Below are 16,245 nucleotides of genomic sequence, written 5' to 3' on the forward strand. Positions count from 1 at the left end.
CCACTGTATTCACAGGCTTGATTGTGCACCAATCGAATATGTGCAAATTTGACTGAGTTCTCACGTACGCTTTGAGACTCCTGCGCAATCACACCGCTTCACCTGCTGATACACTACCCCCTCGTATTCGGCGTAACAGGTGGCACGGGCAATCAGGCTCCCGCAGTTACGCCCCCGCCGTTGAGCTACAAAAAGTGGGGACCCCAGGACATGCGTCACGTGCGAGACTGCGAAGCTGTTGGTGAGTCACACTACTATACTGATATTCGTAAGCATTAGCATTCTCTAATATTCGTTAATGCAGTCTATAGCTGGTGTAATCAGTTGCGAGTGAATGCAAGTATACTCAGTGCCCGGTGTTCTTGCAGGTACGGTGGCCCCGCGCCTCTTTGATCAGATGGTCACAGAGTCAATCCGCAAGGCTCATGGTGGCACGGTGCGATTCTCGGCTGCCGCATCGAGCCTCATGTGCGTGACGGGATCGGATCCATTTGTCGGCTTCTACTACGCCAAGGAGGTCACCAGTTTGTTTGTTCTTATCCTTTGCTTTGCTTAGTTAATGACATTTTATTGGCACAGCATTTGTAGCGGTTACCAGCAATATCTACACAAAGTGTGACCAACTGGTTGCAAACGGAGATTTGCAGGTACCAGCTGTCCTGACGTGAGAATTTGCGTCTGTCATCTTTTTTGCGTCAAACTAAGGTCTTAAGTCTTTGAGATCCTTGTAAATGTGCTGCTGTGAACATGCACTAAAACCGGAATATAGGTCGGACTGAATATAGGTCGACCCTCTAAACAACAAATCTCCGAAAAAGAAATTTTTAAAAATCGTAAGTATCGTAGCCTATCCTTACCTTGGTAAATATGGGACACAACCAGCTGCACTGTGGTGACATTTCTTTTTATTTGGACACTAATCTTATGCAATTAAACGCCTGAAGGCCACGAAGTGTTGTCACTCGGACTCGTCCGAACTTGAGTCTGACGACTGTTTTTCACTAGTAACGTCCCAGAGTGCATCGTCTTTCGTTCCATCTAATGATGCAGCATTTGCGGAAAGACGGAAGTACGCCGCCTCAGCGCAAAGCCCTTCCGCTTCACAAATCGGTGCACCGAAAATAGCAATTTTTTGAATTGCACCCTTGTGAGCCCAAAGTTTCGCGCTATGTCGAAAGCTTTCTTGCGGATGCACTCTGCTGTTACGGGTAGGGACCTTGCACGCGCCTCCCGAACAAATTTGGTGTGTAACATTTCCAGTTTGGGGTGCACTGCAGTCCGTTCATGAAACGATGTTTTCTTTTGGGTTGCTGTGAGATGTAGTGCACTGTTTTTTGCTTCTCCAGTTTCTGAACCTTTTCTCTAATGCACTCGTTGTGGCACCAAGTTGCTGTGCCTTTCGGCATACTTGATATTTTTTTCTTAAGGCCTCTCGGAAACTGCCGTCGACTACGACTCATTTCTAAGGGAAATAGAAAAAGAAAAACAGCATACTGACAGCAGATAACTGAGGTAAAATGGCGTTGCCAGAAGAGCGTAGGCCTTGCCTAGCCTTGGTCGGTGGCACCACTGCTGATGCTCACGATGGGTGGCAATGGAGGCTATCGACTTGAGTGGCCCATTGTTGTAAGACTTCTACACTTTTTTCTGCCAATGAACGGTTTATAAGACGGGGGTTAACTTTTCATTGTGTTTTCTTTAATACGACTTACAATTCAGTTACGGTAGTTACATATATTTACATTGTGTTTTTGATAATAATGTTTTATTTCTACCAATACACAGTTGATACACAGTTTAAAAGCTAGTTCCACTTACAACTGTAGCGTGACGTCACATGCCCGCTCAGTATATATTGTGATGTTCCCACGATCACACCGCACTATGGCTTCATCGGCGACACAAAAGTGGCCATTTCGAATGTTTCGGCACCTCACACTATCACGACTAGCCAAACTGGTGCATGAACTCACCAGAATTCACACTCTAGCCCCATGTCATGGTAGTGCTAATGTCAGTAGGTGGGCTGTGTCGAAAATCTACTCTGTCGAAATAACTTCTTATCAGCACTTACCGAGCATCACACATGCACATACGCTCAAACCTTGATATAACGAACTCGGATAGCACGAAAAATTGGCTATAAAGAAAAAAATGAAAAATAGTCTCGCAATAGGTTAGTGTTAAAAATATGTTTATAATGAATGTTTGGATATAACAAACTTAATTTTGTGTAATATGCAATTTTGTTATGATGACGTTTGAGTATAGCTGTATCTGTATGCAGGATATTTGTGTGCCAGAGCGAGACTCACCTTGGAAAATTGGAGTCAGCACTTCCTTAACAGCTTATTGTGGCCGGTATAGAGGACACATAAAGAAATAACACTTCGATTTTTTTTCTCATGCCTTGCAGGGCTTTGTGCAGCCCCACCTCGCGGATGTTGCTGTCGCGGTGGCATCGCGTGTCAAGACCTTTCTCACCGAGTAAGCCCCGTTTGTGGCAGCTTCATTCCTTCACTCTTCATGCGCGTTCTCAAGTTAAGTGGTAGTTTGCTATTGTTGTAATTTATGTTCTATGCTCCACTTCAGCTCACTCCTGGGAAAGCTCACAAAGACGCAGCAGGAGGAAGTCAAAGCCCCACCCGTCGAGCCGGCCACTGCGGTACCGATGCGGTGAGTTATGACAGGGCCTGCTTTTGATTAAAAAAAAAAAAACTCTTTGCGCAGATTTGTTTAAAAGTTATTGTAACATTTTTGTTGTTGTTATTATTGTTGTAAGTTAGTGACCACTTCTGTTCGAAAATGGACTCCCGCCAGAACCTTTGTAAGGGTTCTGGGTTCTTGCCTGCACAAAAACATCCTGTCACCAACCAACGGTTTCATGTGATGACGTCTCATTATCTGATGTCGTTGTTTTGTCACAATGACGTCACGAATTTCGGCAGTCTGTGACTATTTGATGAAGTCATGTCCCGACGGCACCATGCAATAAGGTTTTTTTAACATCTCATGTTGACGTAGGGCTGACACCAATGGTTACATTTCGTGTTTTAAGGAAGCATCTAAGGCTTCTGCATTAAAAGTGATTGATTGATCAATTGATTGATTGATCAATCGATCAATCAGTGGCTGTGTCATTTTAATACTCTGCACAATGACTTTGCTCACCACCTTGTTCATTTGGATAAGAGGCAGAGTTCAAGAGTGCCTGCATATTGTGCCCTAAATGGTCATTTCACTTTAAGGAACACGATACATGTTAAGAACAGCAGCAGGTTAAGATCAACGTGTTCTCCATTCTGAAGATTACCAAGCGCACATGTCTGCGAAACGTTGCAAATTGTGATGACCGCCTATGTTTACTTGGCAGCTGATGCTGGCAGCACAGTGAGGCACTAAGGCACTTCGAACAGCTTGACAGCTTGGACATCGGCTGCGTTAAGTTGTCAGTAGCATTTCATTGAAATGCAATACACCTTTCATACCATCTATTATTAAATGATTACAATATAGCGCCTGTATGTGGGACATGTTGCGTCACGGCGGCTCATACAATGGATTTTTACAGTCCTAGGCATTCATGTCTTGTCATTCACGCAAGCTTTTCCTAAATAAACGAATGCTTGCTTGATGCTCAAGCTTGGTTGAGGGTTTTTTTTTTTTTTTTGAGTACTTCTTCAAACTCTTAAAATCGGTACTAGTTTTAAATATGTGAGATTAGCGAGGACGTGTGATCTTTACTGGAATACATGTAATTGGTTCGATAGCCACCCACATTGGCCATACTAAAAAATCGTGATTGTTTAAAGTAATCGTGAGACCCCTTCTTCCTGATGTGTGGCATATTTTAGAGCTGGTGTGCACAGGTCTTACAGAATAAACATGACGCACCTATACTAACTCGCACATTATACATTTTGCTTAGGGCTCTGTCAAATTTGACGCAGCTTGACTGAGCGGTACAGAATGAACTTGGCAGGCTTTTTTAATCTCACTCACAAAAGTATTATTAGGCATCCAGCAGATTTACTAAATACTAATCAGCCAGGCTCATTCAGTCTCTGATTCGTCAGCATTCTACTTCGCATGCCTCACGTGATCTTGCACTCGTCAGTCCGAATTCTATTTTGTTCACTCACGAGTGAGTTTGTTCATGCTTTGCTGTCTCTCTCTCTCTTTTTTTTTTTTTACAAGCCCCATAATCTGATTCATTCTGACATTGCCGCCCTCGTAGCCTTCGTCATTTGATGCTGATGGAAGTTTCCGTCGTCTCTCTCAGGTGCGGCATCTTCGACAAGCACCGCAATGGCATGCGAGTCTTCCTGTCTCCGAGCAAACAGATGGCCGCCGTCACCGACAGCGTCGGCAGGATCGTCTTGTTCAACGTCTTTCAGAACACCGCCACACGCATCTGGAAAGGTGCGGAGACTTGCAAGGAGCTCTGTTGTAGCAATATCAGTATAACGGGAATGATGAATGTTGCGGCGTGTGTTGTGTTCTGTCAGCTGTACACTTGGATATATTTTTTTTTCCAGAAAAATCAATCTTGAGTGTGTGTTTCATAAACGTTAGTTATACACACACAAAAAGAAATATGGTAATAATGCTTATTGAAGGTGTATAAATATATGTTTTTGAAATCGAGCCAGATTAAAGCCGAATACTGTAGTGAACCAGGCTCAGTGTATAATCAATAACGTTTTTTTTTGTTAGCATTTATTCAGTACTAGCAAAAAAGGTGTATTATTTCAGGAAATCTTTTTTTTTTCTGACTATTTCTGAAAAAATGGTCAGAACGGAGCTTAAATTGTTGTTTCTTTTTAGTCGGGCAATGCTTTCTTTTTTTAATTGCCAGGTTACCGGGACGCTGAGTGTGGTTGGGTTGAGGTTGAAGACAGCTCACCGGATACGGCGATCAACGGAGTGCCGAGGAGAACGCAGTTTCTCATTGTCTATGCAACTCGATGGGGTCTTATTGAGGTCAGTAATGTTTGGGTCCATTGCGTCTTCTCTGTCAGTTTGACAAATAATAAAAGCAACCATTTAGTAGCCGAAGCTTCTAAATAGGTAAGCGAAGCAGATTATTAGGCATTTGAGTGAATATGTGGACCACTTGGCATACAACCACTAGCATCTAAAAGAAAATTTGAATCAACTTTTATAACACTTTCCATAGTCTAGAAATTACAAAACATTGTAACAAATTATGACATTTCTAACCTCAGGTATGGTGTCCTCACCAATCATCAAGGGTGGCTGCGTTTGAAGTCAGCAAGGGTGGCAGGTACGGCAAACATTTTTCAGTGGCCTTCACTTCTCCATCTGCAAACAATCAACTATTGTTGCCATTCAAATCTTGATGACTGGCACTATCGGTGGCTGAAAATTAAGACTTTTGTTTGGTATTTTTCAGCTTGAGAACATAAATTAGTGGAGATGAGGGCAGTATATGGACAAACTGCTATGTCTGTCACATACCAAACAATATGGATTAAGTAAAGTAAGGTGGGCAGTTTATGCTTTCGTGTCTTGTTAATTACCTAAATATTTTGTTTCACGTTTTGTTAATGAACCACTTTTAATTTTTTTTATTTATTTATTAATGCCGCAAACCACTATTTAGGCCCCTTATTTATTTACTTATTTATAAATGCTGCAGGCCTCTACTTAGGCACAAGCATGAGGAGCTACGACAAATACAAAGTTTTATAATGTCATAGCTCGTGATCACATGAATGTTGGAGCACTTGATCATCAGTGGTACGACGCGTAATCGATGAACAGAAAACATGCATAAGCAGCAGAAGTCTATTAATAATTAGTTCAGGCACTGCCAACATGCACTGCATAAATGCATCATACAGAACTAAATAAAAAAAGTTTCGAATTGTTCTTCAATATCGTCATACTTAAAAACACTTGTTGATGAGTAGTTCTGGTCAGTTGAAGCATAGAAACTTTGTTTAGTAGTTGTAGAGTTTATGGCCAGTTATTATGATGGCATGGTAATAGGTAAACCAAAAAAATGTTCACGCAGTACTAAAATTTAAGTGTATGTTCGAACACTCTAGGGATCAATATTGATCTGGAGTCTCCCTCTGTGGCATTATATAATCTTACTTTAAGATGTCGGACCTCACAAATCAAACAGTTTGAGTCTGCCTTGTAAGGCGTAGTCTACATGTGCTACTGACATAAACCTTAGCTAAAGAAAGTATACTGCACAAAGCGTACACAGGATATTATCTATTTCCATGCTATTTAAAGGCTCCTGTACAACAATTACACCCTCATGGGTCTCAACAATGTCCTGGTGAAGATCGTGCGGCCCAACACCTACCAGTGCTGCTACATGACGTCCAAGGGGAAGCTGTACGCGGTGGCCGTTCCTTTCCATCGTGTCCTCAGGTACTTCCTATTTTGTAAAATGCTTTCGCAATCTATGTTTAACGTCTAACATACAATCAACCGCAGAAGTTTACGGACCACGCTAGCTCGTAACCGAGAGCCTCTTTGCAACATTTCCACAATGTCAACAGCAATCAACAGCAGTGCTACACTCAAGACGCATTCCCCTTAATTGTTGGCCTAGCTGTTTTATCACTGGGTACAATTATTTTTCGTCTTTCACTATCTAATGTGACGCGCTCTTCGGCAGCCATCGGAGCTGCTGTTGCGAGAGCAGTCCGTCAGCATAACTGCTATCACCTGCGAATATTTCGCACGAAATGATATCTACCCAATGGCACACTGTACCAGGCAGCCAAGATAGCTGTGATTATGCTATTGACGTAGTAGTGTGACGGCCTCATTGAAGATAAACGTTTTGCGTGAAAGCAATCAACTAGCAATGTGCTGCGCAGCAGTAGAAAATTGATATGCCATGATTAAAGAGAAAACCTATTTCTAAACCAACTCTGTGGTCAAAATGGGTGGTGTGGACAGGCAGTTTAGCATGAGCTCATGTGATCCGTAAAGTTTTGCAGTTGACTGTACATGAAAGTGCAGTACATCAATGTATATTAACGTGACCTACATTAAGGTACAACTGCAACATCCATGAATGCGTAGTCAAGCCACGATGTGCGCAATCGGGGAGCTTATGGAAAGGTTGTGTTACTAAACGTGCTGGCTCAGTAGCTGTGGCATTTCGCTGCAAAGCGTGAGGGCAGGGGTTCAGCCCGTGGCCTTGGTGGCCTCATTTCAATGGGGCTATAAGGCGAGAACCACAAGTGTTTTGAATTCATTTAATGTATATCTATTATAATATATTATATTATTTGTTTATTTATTCATTTATTATCTGTTTAGTGTAAAAGCACCACAGACTACAGCAGGCATATTGCGCTAAGGAAAGTTTGAAAATGTATGTATGGTATCTATATTTATTACAGTAACCATTCCAAGGCAAAAAGGTAGCTTCAGTGTAAGCATAATGCTATTACATAGATGAAAACAAGAATATGCTACGTAATAGCAAGTGACTATTGATGCACCCAGCCATTGAACAGGCGCAGGCATGCACATCATTAGAGTACACCTCGTAACACTGTCAAACTCTACGTGTTAGCGAGGAGTGTTGACCTGAAGTCCACTGCCATGCTATGCTTCATTATCATGCCATGCATTTAGGGGCAAAAAAAAGCTCAGAATCGAATTTCTTTAACGAATGTCAGAAATTGCTGGAATTGACAAAGTGCCTTTCGTCTCGTCTGCTGCAGTGAGCGCAGCCGTGCGAGAGACTGGCAGCTTCTCAACGAGGTGCAGGTGCTCCTGAAGGAAGCCGATCCGCCCCCCGACGAGGGTGAGTGCTGGTCTGAGCAAGGTCAGTACTAACAACCGCTTCCTCTTTCCTCTTTCTCACTAACAATCTCAGACTATCCTGTCGCTCTTTTGTTCTACCTTCAGCAAGGCCAGTTTGTCAGAAGAATAAATTGGCATTTTTAAAGACGATAGTCTTTCTTGGCATACTTGAATGCAGATATTTTGGTCTCTTTGTCTGTCTGTGTGTGTGTCACACGATTCAGCCACGTTGCCAAAGTTTAAGCAATGCCGAGCCGTCTTGAACTGGTGGCTACTTTCATACTTGCGAACATTGTCGATCAAAAAGCAAATATTACATGTACCTGAGGTGCAACATCAATACGTGCGTATTAAATGGCGTGTTATTTTACTGGAAAATACATAAATACGTAATTATAAAGACCCTAGTGTTTCTTACGCTGTGATCACAATACAATGCTATGCACGAAGACGACGGCTAGCAGAAGAAGGGGTGGCCTAGCCAAACTTGGATGTCCCTGACGTTATTGCTAAAAACCTCAACTGTGTGCAAGACGTGCTCGCTCGAAAGTTCCCATGGATGCTTTAGCAATGCTAGGAAGCAACAGCTAAAATTGTTCTTTCTTATGAGCTAATGACTTAGAACGACAGTAAGCGGACCTCGTTGGTAAAGATTCATTATAAAGGATGGCAGAACGTGTAAACATCAACACTAGAGCAGATAACAAGCCAGTACAAAGGCCGACTGTCAGCTGAAAGGGTGCTCTGCTGTAGAAGGGAACGTATATACGAAAACTTACCTGCGCAAGCACGTGTATGGTAACACCATCTATCAATCGGGCACACTTAGGCGCTTATGTGAGAGATAATGGTTTGAGCATTTTATTTATGTTAATTTAATTGAAGGCTGGCTCACGCGAACAGTTCTATTCTCATCAATATGGCAGGCCTCAACCATTAGGCGAGTTTTTCGTCCTTGGCATGTAGGAACTGTGCAATTTCAGCATCAATTTACGCTCTTCATAGTGTTGGGAAAAAATGAAATGGTGGCGAAATACAGATTAGATAAGGAGGAGATAACAGTGATAGTGTACCTGGGGTAATCTGTAGACGACAGCAGCTTCGAAAAAACTAAATTGAGAGGGCATCCTTGGCTCCTCGTTACACATTAGAACGAAAGTGCAGAGCTGTGGTGTGTCCACTGCACGGGCAACGAGACAAGGTGCAGTTGCGACAATAGTAACAACCCACTGGCCTGAATACACCCCAAGGACTCACTGGATGATTGAATCACTTCTCTTTTAAGTGCAGAGCACTTTAGGGACCCAGGTTGTCGCATGCTGTCATCGCTTGGCATAATGCGGGCTAAACCATGTATAACAATAGGAGAAAAATAGGAAGAAGTAAAACTGAAGCAAAAAATAAAAACTGAAAAAATGAGCAAGAGAGAGAGGGGAGACCAAGGGGAAACAACAACAACAAAAAAAAAGCTGCCCAGCTTGGCATTTCCTTCAGACTTGGCGTCACTACTGCAAAGCTGCCTTTTTTTATTTCTCTCTTTTTTTTGTTCTTATAAACCCAATCATGACGACTTCACACCACAAGAAAATTTGACACCTCTGGTTCTGCCTCTGATGCTTTCATAATTTTCATTTGTAAATTTTTTTCTCGGAAAGACGATTGCGCAGTGCAATAAGACAATCAAGTTTCATCTCGGAATGTTCTCATACGCCTGATATGCACACAATTTGCTCGATATAGCTCTAGGATCACGTTAGGTTTTTCTTTCTCTCTCACTTCTGTGGTACTGTCTTCTTTTCGTGCAACTGTTCCCATTTCGCACCTTTCTTCGCATGTGTAGATATATATATTTTTATTTCACCGATCACGTCGACCACTGGAAAACAACTACGCTGGTATACCCATCGTCGTGACATAGTTGCTAATGTGTCGCACTGGCTGGCTAGGCTGGAGGTTGTGTTCTCAGTTTCCCTGGCAATGTCAGCCACATTTCGATAAGTCCAAAATGCAAAAAGAATCGCAAATATAGACTTGGTTGCGTGCTAAAGAGCCAGAGGCCGTCAAAAATTAATCTGTGCTCGTACACTGCGGCATGTCTCCCAATCGTGCCACGGTTTTGCCACGTAAGGGCCCAGAATTCTCACATTTTCTTTGATTGTAATCGATTCCAGCACAAGGCCTTGCCAAAGATTAGGTGCTCTGATATTTCTCCAGTCACGCTTTAAACTGGTAAAGAAAGAAGAATTGTTCTACAAGTAAATTGAGACCTCAAAGCTAATTTTTCAGGTGTTTTTTTTTCCCTCAGGCCGCCATTTTAGCAGCTTACTAATTCAGTTGAATTATGCCATTCCCAGTGTGCAGACATGCACTATAATCACCCCTAGGCGTGGTTGTATTTGCACGAGTGCATTAGAATGATCCTGATGTATCCGCTGAAAGAAGAAAGTGCATTAACAACGGCAAGCAGTGAAAATGAAGGAGTGCTTTAGGATTCGAAATAGCCAGTATTTAGCACATTGTGCACTTTTACGTGCTTCCATCATTGTGTTACGACTCTTGTCTAAACCAAACATCCCTCTCTACCTCCTTGCAGCCCAGCTGGTTGCCAAGCTTGGCCGACTGTTGCGCGACATGAAGGCCGTCAACGTGCAGCAACAGGTGATGTCACTTCATAATCGTCATGCGCACGACTTCTGTCATCTTCTACTATGTTCGTATCTTAGTATACTATCGAATTCACCGTTCCAGTTTGCGTCTTGCTGACTACTCTCGTTTGCCACCTTTCCTTCATATTGTCTTGTCTTGCCAGATAGTAAACTTGAGGTTTGAATCAAATATTTATTTTTATGAATAATTTCAAATCGAATTGTTTTAATAGTACATACCACATGAAGAAAAATTTTTCATTTGACAGGGTTGCCCATTCCTTAAATAATAGGGGTGTGGCTTTACGTGAATGGGCAAGGAAGGGCAGAAAGATTTTAGTTTATGAAATTGGTTACAAAATTTGAATTTGCGTTGAGGGGCTTTTGGTATAATAATTGTATTATTTTAGTTTTAAATTCTATTGGCTCGATCTGTTATGCAGGCCTTGGAAAAGATCGTTCACAGCAGCAAGGCATCGCACTTCGTCGTCTCCACGATACTCGGCGTGCTCGAACCGAAGTCTCGGGAACAACAAGGTACGATAAGCATTGTGAGCCGTGTCATGCCAGCCATTGTGGCGCAGGGTTAATGAAAACTTCCAGCCAGGAAACTATGTTGCTTGTTTCATTTCTAGTCACCATAGCATTGTTTGAGAGGGGGCGAAAATCTTAAATGCGTGTATACCACTAAACGTTGGAAATGCAGTGTAATAGTTAAAATTAAATAAAAGGTGTTACCCTAGGCAGTTAGCAATTTAGCGTAACAGAATGAGTAACAAAAAGAAAGGAAGTGCAATCAAGAGGATGGCATGTGATGAGATTTCATGAAAAAAATAATAATAAAATGCTAGTGTTATGGTGAGTGAAGTTGATGCTATTAGAAATTTACGAGATTACCTTTCGCTCAGGATAAAAAATATAAATGAATATCATTTAGAAAAATTCCGATTTACAGTTAAGTTATTGCGTTCGATCGAAACCATTCTTTAAAAAAATGTAAAGCAGGTACATCTGTCCTTGATTGCAGTCAGGACACGAAGGTCTGTTGAGTGCATTATCATGTCTATGCCTGGAGACCCTGTATCATATAGACCCTGTATCATATAGAAGTCGCAGAACAGTTGCTTTTATTGTACTATATGCTCTAAACAGCTTATGAGACTTTTTGCTGTGTATCTTGTTTACAGTCATCGGCGTTTGTCTCATGTTTTTTTTTCTTGAAAACACTCCATCCGCTACTTCTCTGCAAAAAATTCTACATCAAGCTGAGAACACATTGGCCATTTGTGATTTAAAAATGCCACTTGTGCAACAAAAAAAAACAGGAAAAGTACTCAAGACAAAGGACATTTATTGTCAGGCACAGCTTAAACTCCCAAGTTACATGCCTCTTTTTTTTTTTCATAGTGTAGGCATTTCTTTTAATACTGTTCTTTATTGTGTGCATAGTGTTGCGATGGCAATGATGACGTCTTGTAGGTCACTAAACCTGGCTTGCAAGGTTCGGAATTCTTAAGACGACAAGAAAAAAGAGACATTTTTCACTTGATACTTACAGTCTACGTTGCGGTTACTTATCTTTCTGACCAGCATCGGAAGATGAAGGAGCCAACTGCGACTTTGACACCGAGCTGTTGCACAAGACCTGCCGACGATTGCGGCAGCTATGCCACCTCCACAAGGCTGTAGACAAGTCGCAAGTCGATGATGTTTATGAGCCGTCTTCGGAAGAAGTCTCGCTTGAGGCAAGTGCAATCTATGCCGTTCTGTCTCGCCCCCGGACGTTTCGCCCGACCAACATAGAAGGCGTTAAGTTAGTGTAAAATGCAGGCTTTAGAAAAGCAGAGCATCACAAACACAGGATACAAAAGGAATTAAAATGATTATGAATTTTTTTCTTTTTATTTTCATCACATTCATGCTTTTATTGCAACATTAAGTCCATGGGCAAGTAATTTTATGGTAATATTTTTGGGCGTTTAACCCGCCTACCTCTGCATACACTCAAATTTCGATTAATGAATCCAGATATAACGTAGTATAGGTTATAACAAAGTCAATGAAGAATAGCATTGCAAGAGATATAGTGTTACGAATACACCTTTATAATAAATTTTCGGATATAACAAACTTATTTTTGTTTAAGATGCAACTTCGTTATAATGAGATTTGAATGTAGAACCTGCCCCCTCACTATGATCTGTGGAAAAATGGAAATTGCGAAAAAAAAAGAAACCGTGCATGGTATTGTGAAACTGCCTTCCTCGCATTACGATAAAGCCGACTCACGCACCAAAATGAACGTACATTACTCACCTCAACCTTGATCCTAAATTTCTGTAGATTTCTGTAAAGTTAGGCAATAGAAAGTACAATAATTGCTGCTTTCACAGTTGTCCCCTGTGTAAAAGTGATGTGCGGCTTTGCTGCAGCGTTCCATGCACCACATTTAACACTCGTGCATCTAGTTTGGTTGAGGCAGAACAACGCCAAGTAGTTCTTTGCAAGGCCTGGAATGTGTTCACGCGGGAATACTGTAAATTTGTAATGTTCAAGGAGAAGCTAAGCATAGCGCCTCAGAGCATAAGCCAATGTTTATAATAGTGCCGTAGTTGAGAAATGCTTCGCAAGAACGTTTTGAGGTAACACAGCTCATGCGGAACTTTCTCAAATTAATCTGTATATACTTGACAGATATTGCTGCACTGTCCCCTGCAAAGAAAACGCCAAAAGCACTGATACATTATTTGCAGTTTTTATGCCGTGTTATGTGGAAGGCTTATGTGTACGATGGCAATTGCATATTATGTTATGTGAAACACTGCTAATGAAACAAGATGCCAAGTTAAGCGTAATGTAGCTTCAATAGGGTGAAACAGTCTGAGTTTGGAAACTGATTAATTGCCAAACGAAGGATGTAATTTCATGGCACCAGTGTGGAAAAAGACATCTACTGATGAGTAGGTGCAGTCACATTTGCTGGTCAATGTTCAAGGGTTAGTTTTTTGATACGACATGCCGAGTCGTTGAGCGTGTTAAATTCGCACATGAAAAAGCGAGCAAGTTCTCACCTGTGCCATCCTTCGAGGTCTGTTTTGTTCCCAGGTTCAGATGCAGATAGCAAACAACGTATGATATTGTTTTTGCCAGCACTGACAGCGCAGTTCAGCCTTTCATGTACCAATGTGCCACGTTCACGCGTACATATGTGATGCGGAACGTATCGACCCTGTAGACCACTCATTGGATATTCACAGAGCTGAGTAGCGCACATATAGACAAGTTGATGATCAATCAGGGTGTCGAGAAACAGCAGAGAACTTTAAACAAAGATTAAACAAAGTTAAAAAATACAAAACGAGCACTGATTATGAAGCGAAAGTTCATTGGAATGAGTAACATCTACATATGAAAACTGCTTGAACTGCTCGTTCGTGTATAGGTATTATCGTGTGTCCAGAGCACTCATAATCACAGACAACAGTTGCATGTGCATGTCGGGACATATTGGCAGCTATAGAGATACGAAAGCTCTTTCTTATGAAAAGATATTTAAGTTTAGCTGATGCATTCCTTTCCAAACTTGTTGTGTGCTTCTATTATTTCTCAGCAAAACTTGCTCTTGTTTTTATATAGAACGCTGGTCTTGTCTAGAAGTGGTATATTGACGACAGTGCATTAACTTGTGTACCTTGATAACTGATGATATGTTACCAGATGCACGTGCAATAGTTGTCTTTGATTATGTGAGGGGACCAGACACGTGCTAATATATGTGCATGAGCAGTTGCAAGTAATTTTTATGTATAAATGCTGCTTATTCCCATAAACTTAGAGTTGATTGAGAGTGGTCATCTCACGTTTCCTTTTCACTTTGTCTCCATGTATAAGATTCGACGCTGTGCTCTACAAAATGGCTTACAGAGCCGTGAATGTTTTCATTTTCATTTTATTACCCTAAAGACCTCATTTAGAGGTATCAATTACATAAGAGGTGCTTAATATAATAGCACAATAAAAGCAGGTGTTACGGTGTGATACATGTGGGCAACGTGATGAAAAGTTCAGTATGACTTTTTATGTTGGCAGCATGATGAGGCAGGTCGTTCCAGTCTTGGTAGCTCGAGGAAAAAATGAGGCTTGAAATGTTGCTGTTCGTGTTCTTGGGTGGGTTACTTGAAGCTGATGGCTGGTGCGGAATGACGTGCGTGACGACGATTGCATGATGTGAGGTGGGTGGTTCAGCGAGCTGTGAAAGAATTTGTGAAAGAAGGAGAGTGTGGGAACACGACGACGAAAAACGAGGAAATGCAAGTCTAATTCACTCTTTAAAAGGGAAATGCTGATATTATATGAATATGAAGAATGGATGAATCTTGTGGCACAATTCTAAAGTGATTCGAGCGCATTGATGATGTGTGCTTGATGAGAATTCTAGATGGCTATGGCATATTCTAATTTTGTTTGGACAAATAATTTTTATGCAATTAATTTGACAGTGATATCTTGTTTTGTGGCGTAGCTGCATCATCTTGTCTTACTTCTGGCGACCGGCCCTTCTCGTTTTTCGTGCAGGAGCTAGCCGACGAGCTGTCTATGCCACCAAATAAGGTGTCCCGCGTGTTGACGCATGTCTCGCGTTACCAGCCCCTCTGGACATCCAGCTCCAGCAAACGGGTGACCTTTGGCGATGAGAACCCCGTCGCCCTGCCCGTGTTTCTCGGCTACTTCGACGTTGGCGACAGTCACTTGGCAAGAGATCAGAACGAAGAAGCTCCCCTGCCCGTGACGACCAAGCCGGACGCGGACTGCAAGCAGCTGGGTCAGGAAGCGTCCTTTTTCAAGCAAAGCTTGTTATGGCTTGCAGATTTCGGTGGCCGTAGAGTTTTCTATAATTACACTAGGGGGAACTCTGGCGCTAGTGTCTATGGAAGCTGCAACACACGGCGCTTCAGTAGACATGGGAATGTTGGGTAGTACACAAATTTCTCTAGTCGTTGTTCTTCTGGCTCTGTCTGGCTCCGCATGCACTGGAGCCGCTTTGTCACGAGACGACAATTGGCAAACGTTTAGCAGCTGCGCTTCATCACTCTCATTTTTTAGGCAGGCCAAAACAGTCGAAGCCCACAAAGTGCATTCGAAGCCCGCAAGCATGAAGACAAGGTAAATTTGTGTATTACCCATCACTCACATTATGGCTGCACAATCACATCTCCGAAGTCCCATTTGGTTACGAGACTCTGTGTTCGTGGCAGTGTCTTGCGCAAATATTTTGGTGCTGGTGAGCACAAAGAAGTGTGGCCCTCGAAGTTGCGCCGGTCATTTGCGCTGTTTTCTATAATTTGCTACATGCTTTTTTCCGTAAATTGATGCTCTCTCAATCGGGGGGCTTGCTGGTGACCAGCTGCTTTTGTTATGACAATCTGATCTGCAACCCAGGTTGCTGGTTATTTCTTGTTGCCAAATTCCATTGTTGCCTGGGTAAGACTTTGTGATTGTCGTTGTTGCCTGTAGCAAGGGTACTGTTGTGCTGCTAAGTACGTAGACACACTTTTTGTGTTGGTTGACTCATTCCTGGTGTTAATAGTAGCTGTACCTTGCTGTGTACAGTCGTACGAACCCTAGCGGCATGCATTGTTGCCGCACTATTAAAGCAACATGTGCCATGTTAAGGTAACATTCGCAATGTTTCAGCAATGTTTTTGCATTTGCAGCTGGTGCATTTGAGGAACAATATGCAGCAAATTACAAAAAATGTCGAAAGGGACACTTCGAACGAAGTGAGCAGGCAGGC

At 42.1% G+C, this 16,245-nt stretch overlaps 1 protein-coding gene and 1 long non-coding RNA gene across 4 annotated transcripts in view; one reads left to right on the forward strand and one right to left on the reverse strand.

Moving 5' to 3' along the window:
* Rab3-GAP (Rab3 GTPase activating protein) overlaps positions 1-16,245 on the forward strand; it is a 57,016-nt gene that overhangs the window by 10,278 nt on the left and 30,493 nt on the right. For 2 of the 3 annotated variants that reach the window (XM_075871209.1, XM_075871210.1), the window contains exons 8-20: positions 140-241; positions 369-517; positions 2,417-2,487; positions 2,593-2,676; positions 4,283-4,422; positions 4,859-4,983; positions 5,229-5,287; positions 6,271-6,411; positions 7,725-7,828; positions 10,400-10,464; positions 10,895-10,988; positions 12,042-12,196; positions 15,027-15,273. In XM_075871209.1, the coding sequence (XP_075727324.1) occupies positions 140-241; positions 369-517; positions 2,417-2,487; positions 2,593-2,676; positions 4,283-4,422; positions 4,859-4,983; positions 5,229-5,287; positions 6,271-6,411; positions 7,725-7,828; positions 10,400-10,464; positions 10,895-10,988; positions 12,042-12,196; positions 15,027-15,273 (1,536 nt within the window). The remainder of the gene's footprint in view (positions 1-139; positions 242-368; positions 518-2,416; positions 2,488-2,592; positions 2,677-4,282; positions 4,423-4,858; positions 4,984-5,228; positions 5,288-6,270; positions 6,412-7,724; positions 7,829-10,399; positions 10,465-10,894; positions 10,989-12,041; positions 12,197-15,026; positions 15,274-16,245) is intronic. The other variant, XM_037416338.2, reaches the window with a different exon arrangement.
* On the reverse strand, positions 4,277-5,326 carry LOC119164204 (uncharacterized). The gene is made up of 3 exons (XR_005108811.2): positions 5,224-5,326; positions 4,907-5,014; positions 4,277-4,414 (listed from the first exon to the last, which is right to left on the reverse strand). It is a non-coding gene; the product is annotated as an uncharacterized LOC119164204 (long non-coding RNA).

Source organism: Rhipicephalus microplus, chromosome 8 (genome assembly GCF_043290135.1).
Source record: "Rhipicephalus microplus isolate Deutch F79 chromosome 8, USDA_Rmic, whole genome shotgun sequence".
In the NCBI taxonomy this organism is placed as follows: domain Eukaryota; kingdom Metazoa; phylum Arthropoda; class Arachnida; order Ixodida; family Ixodidae; genus Rhipicephalus; species Rhipicephalus microplus.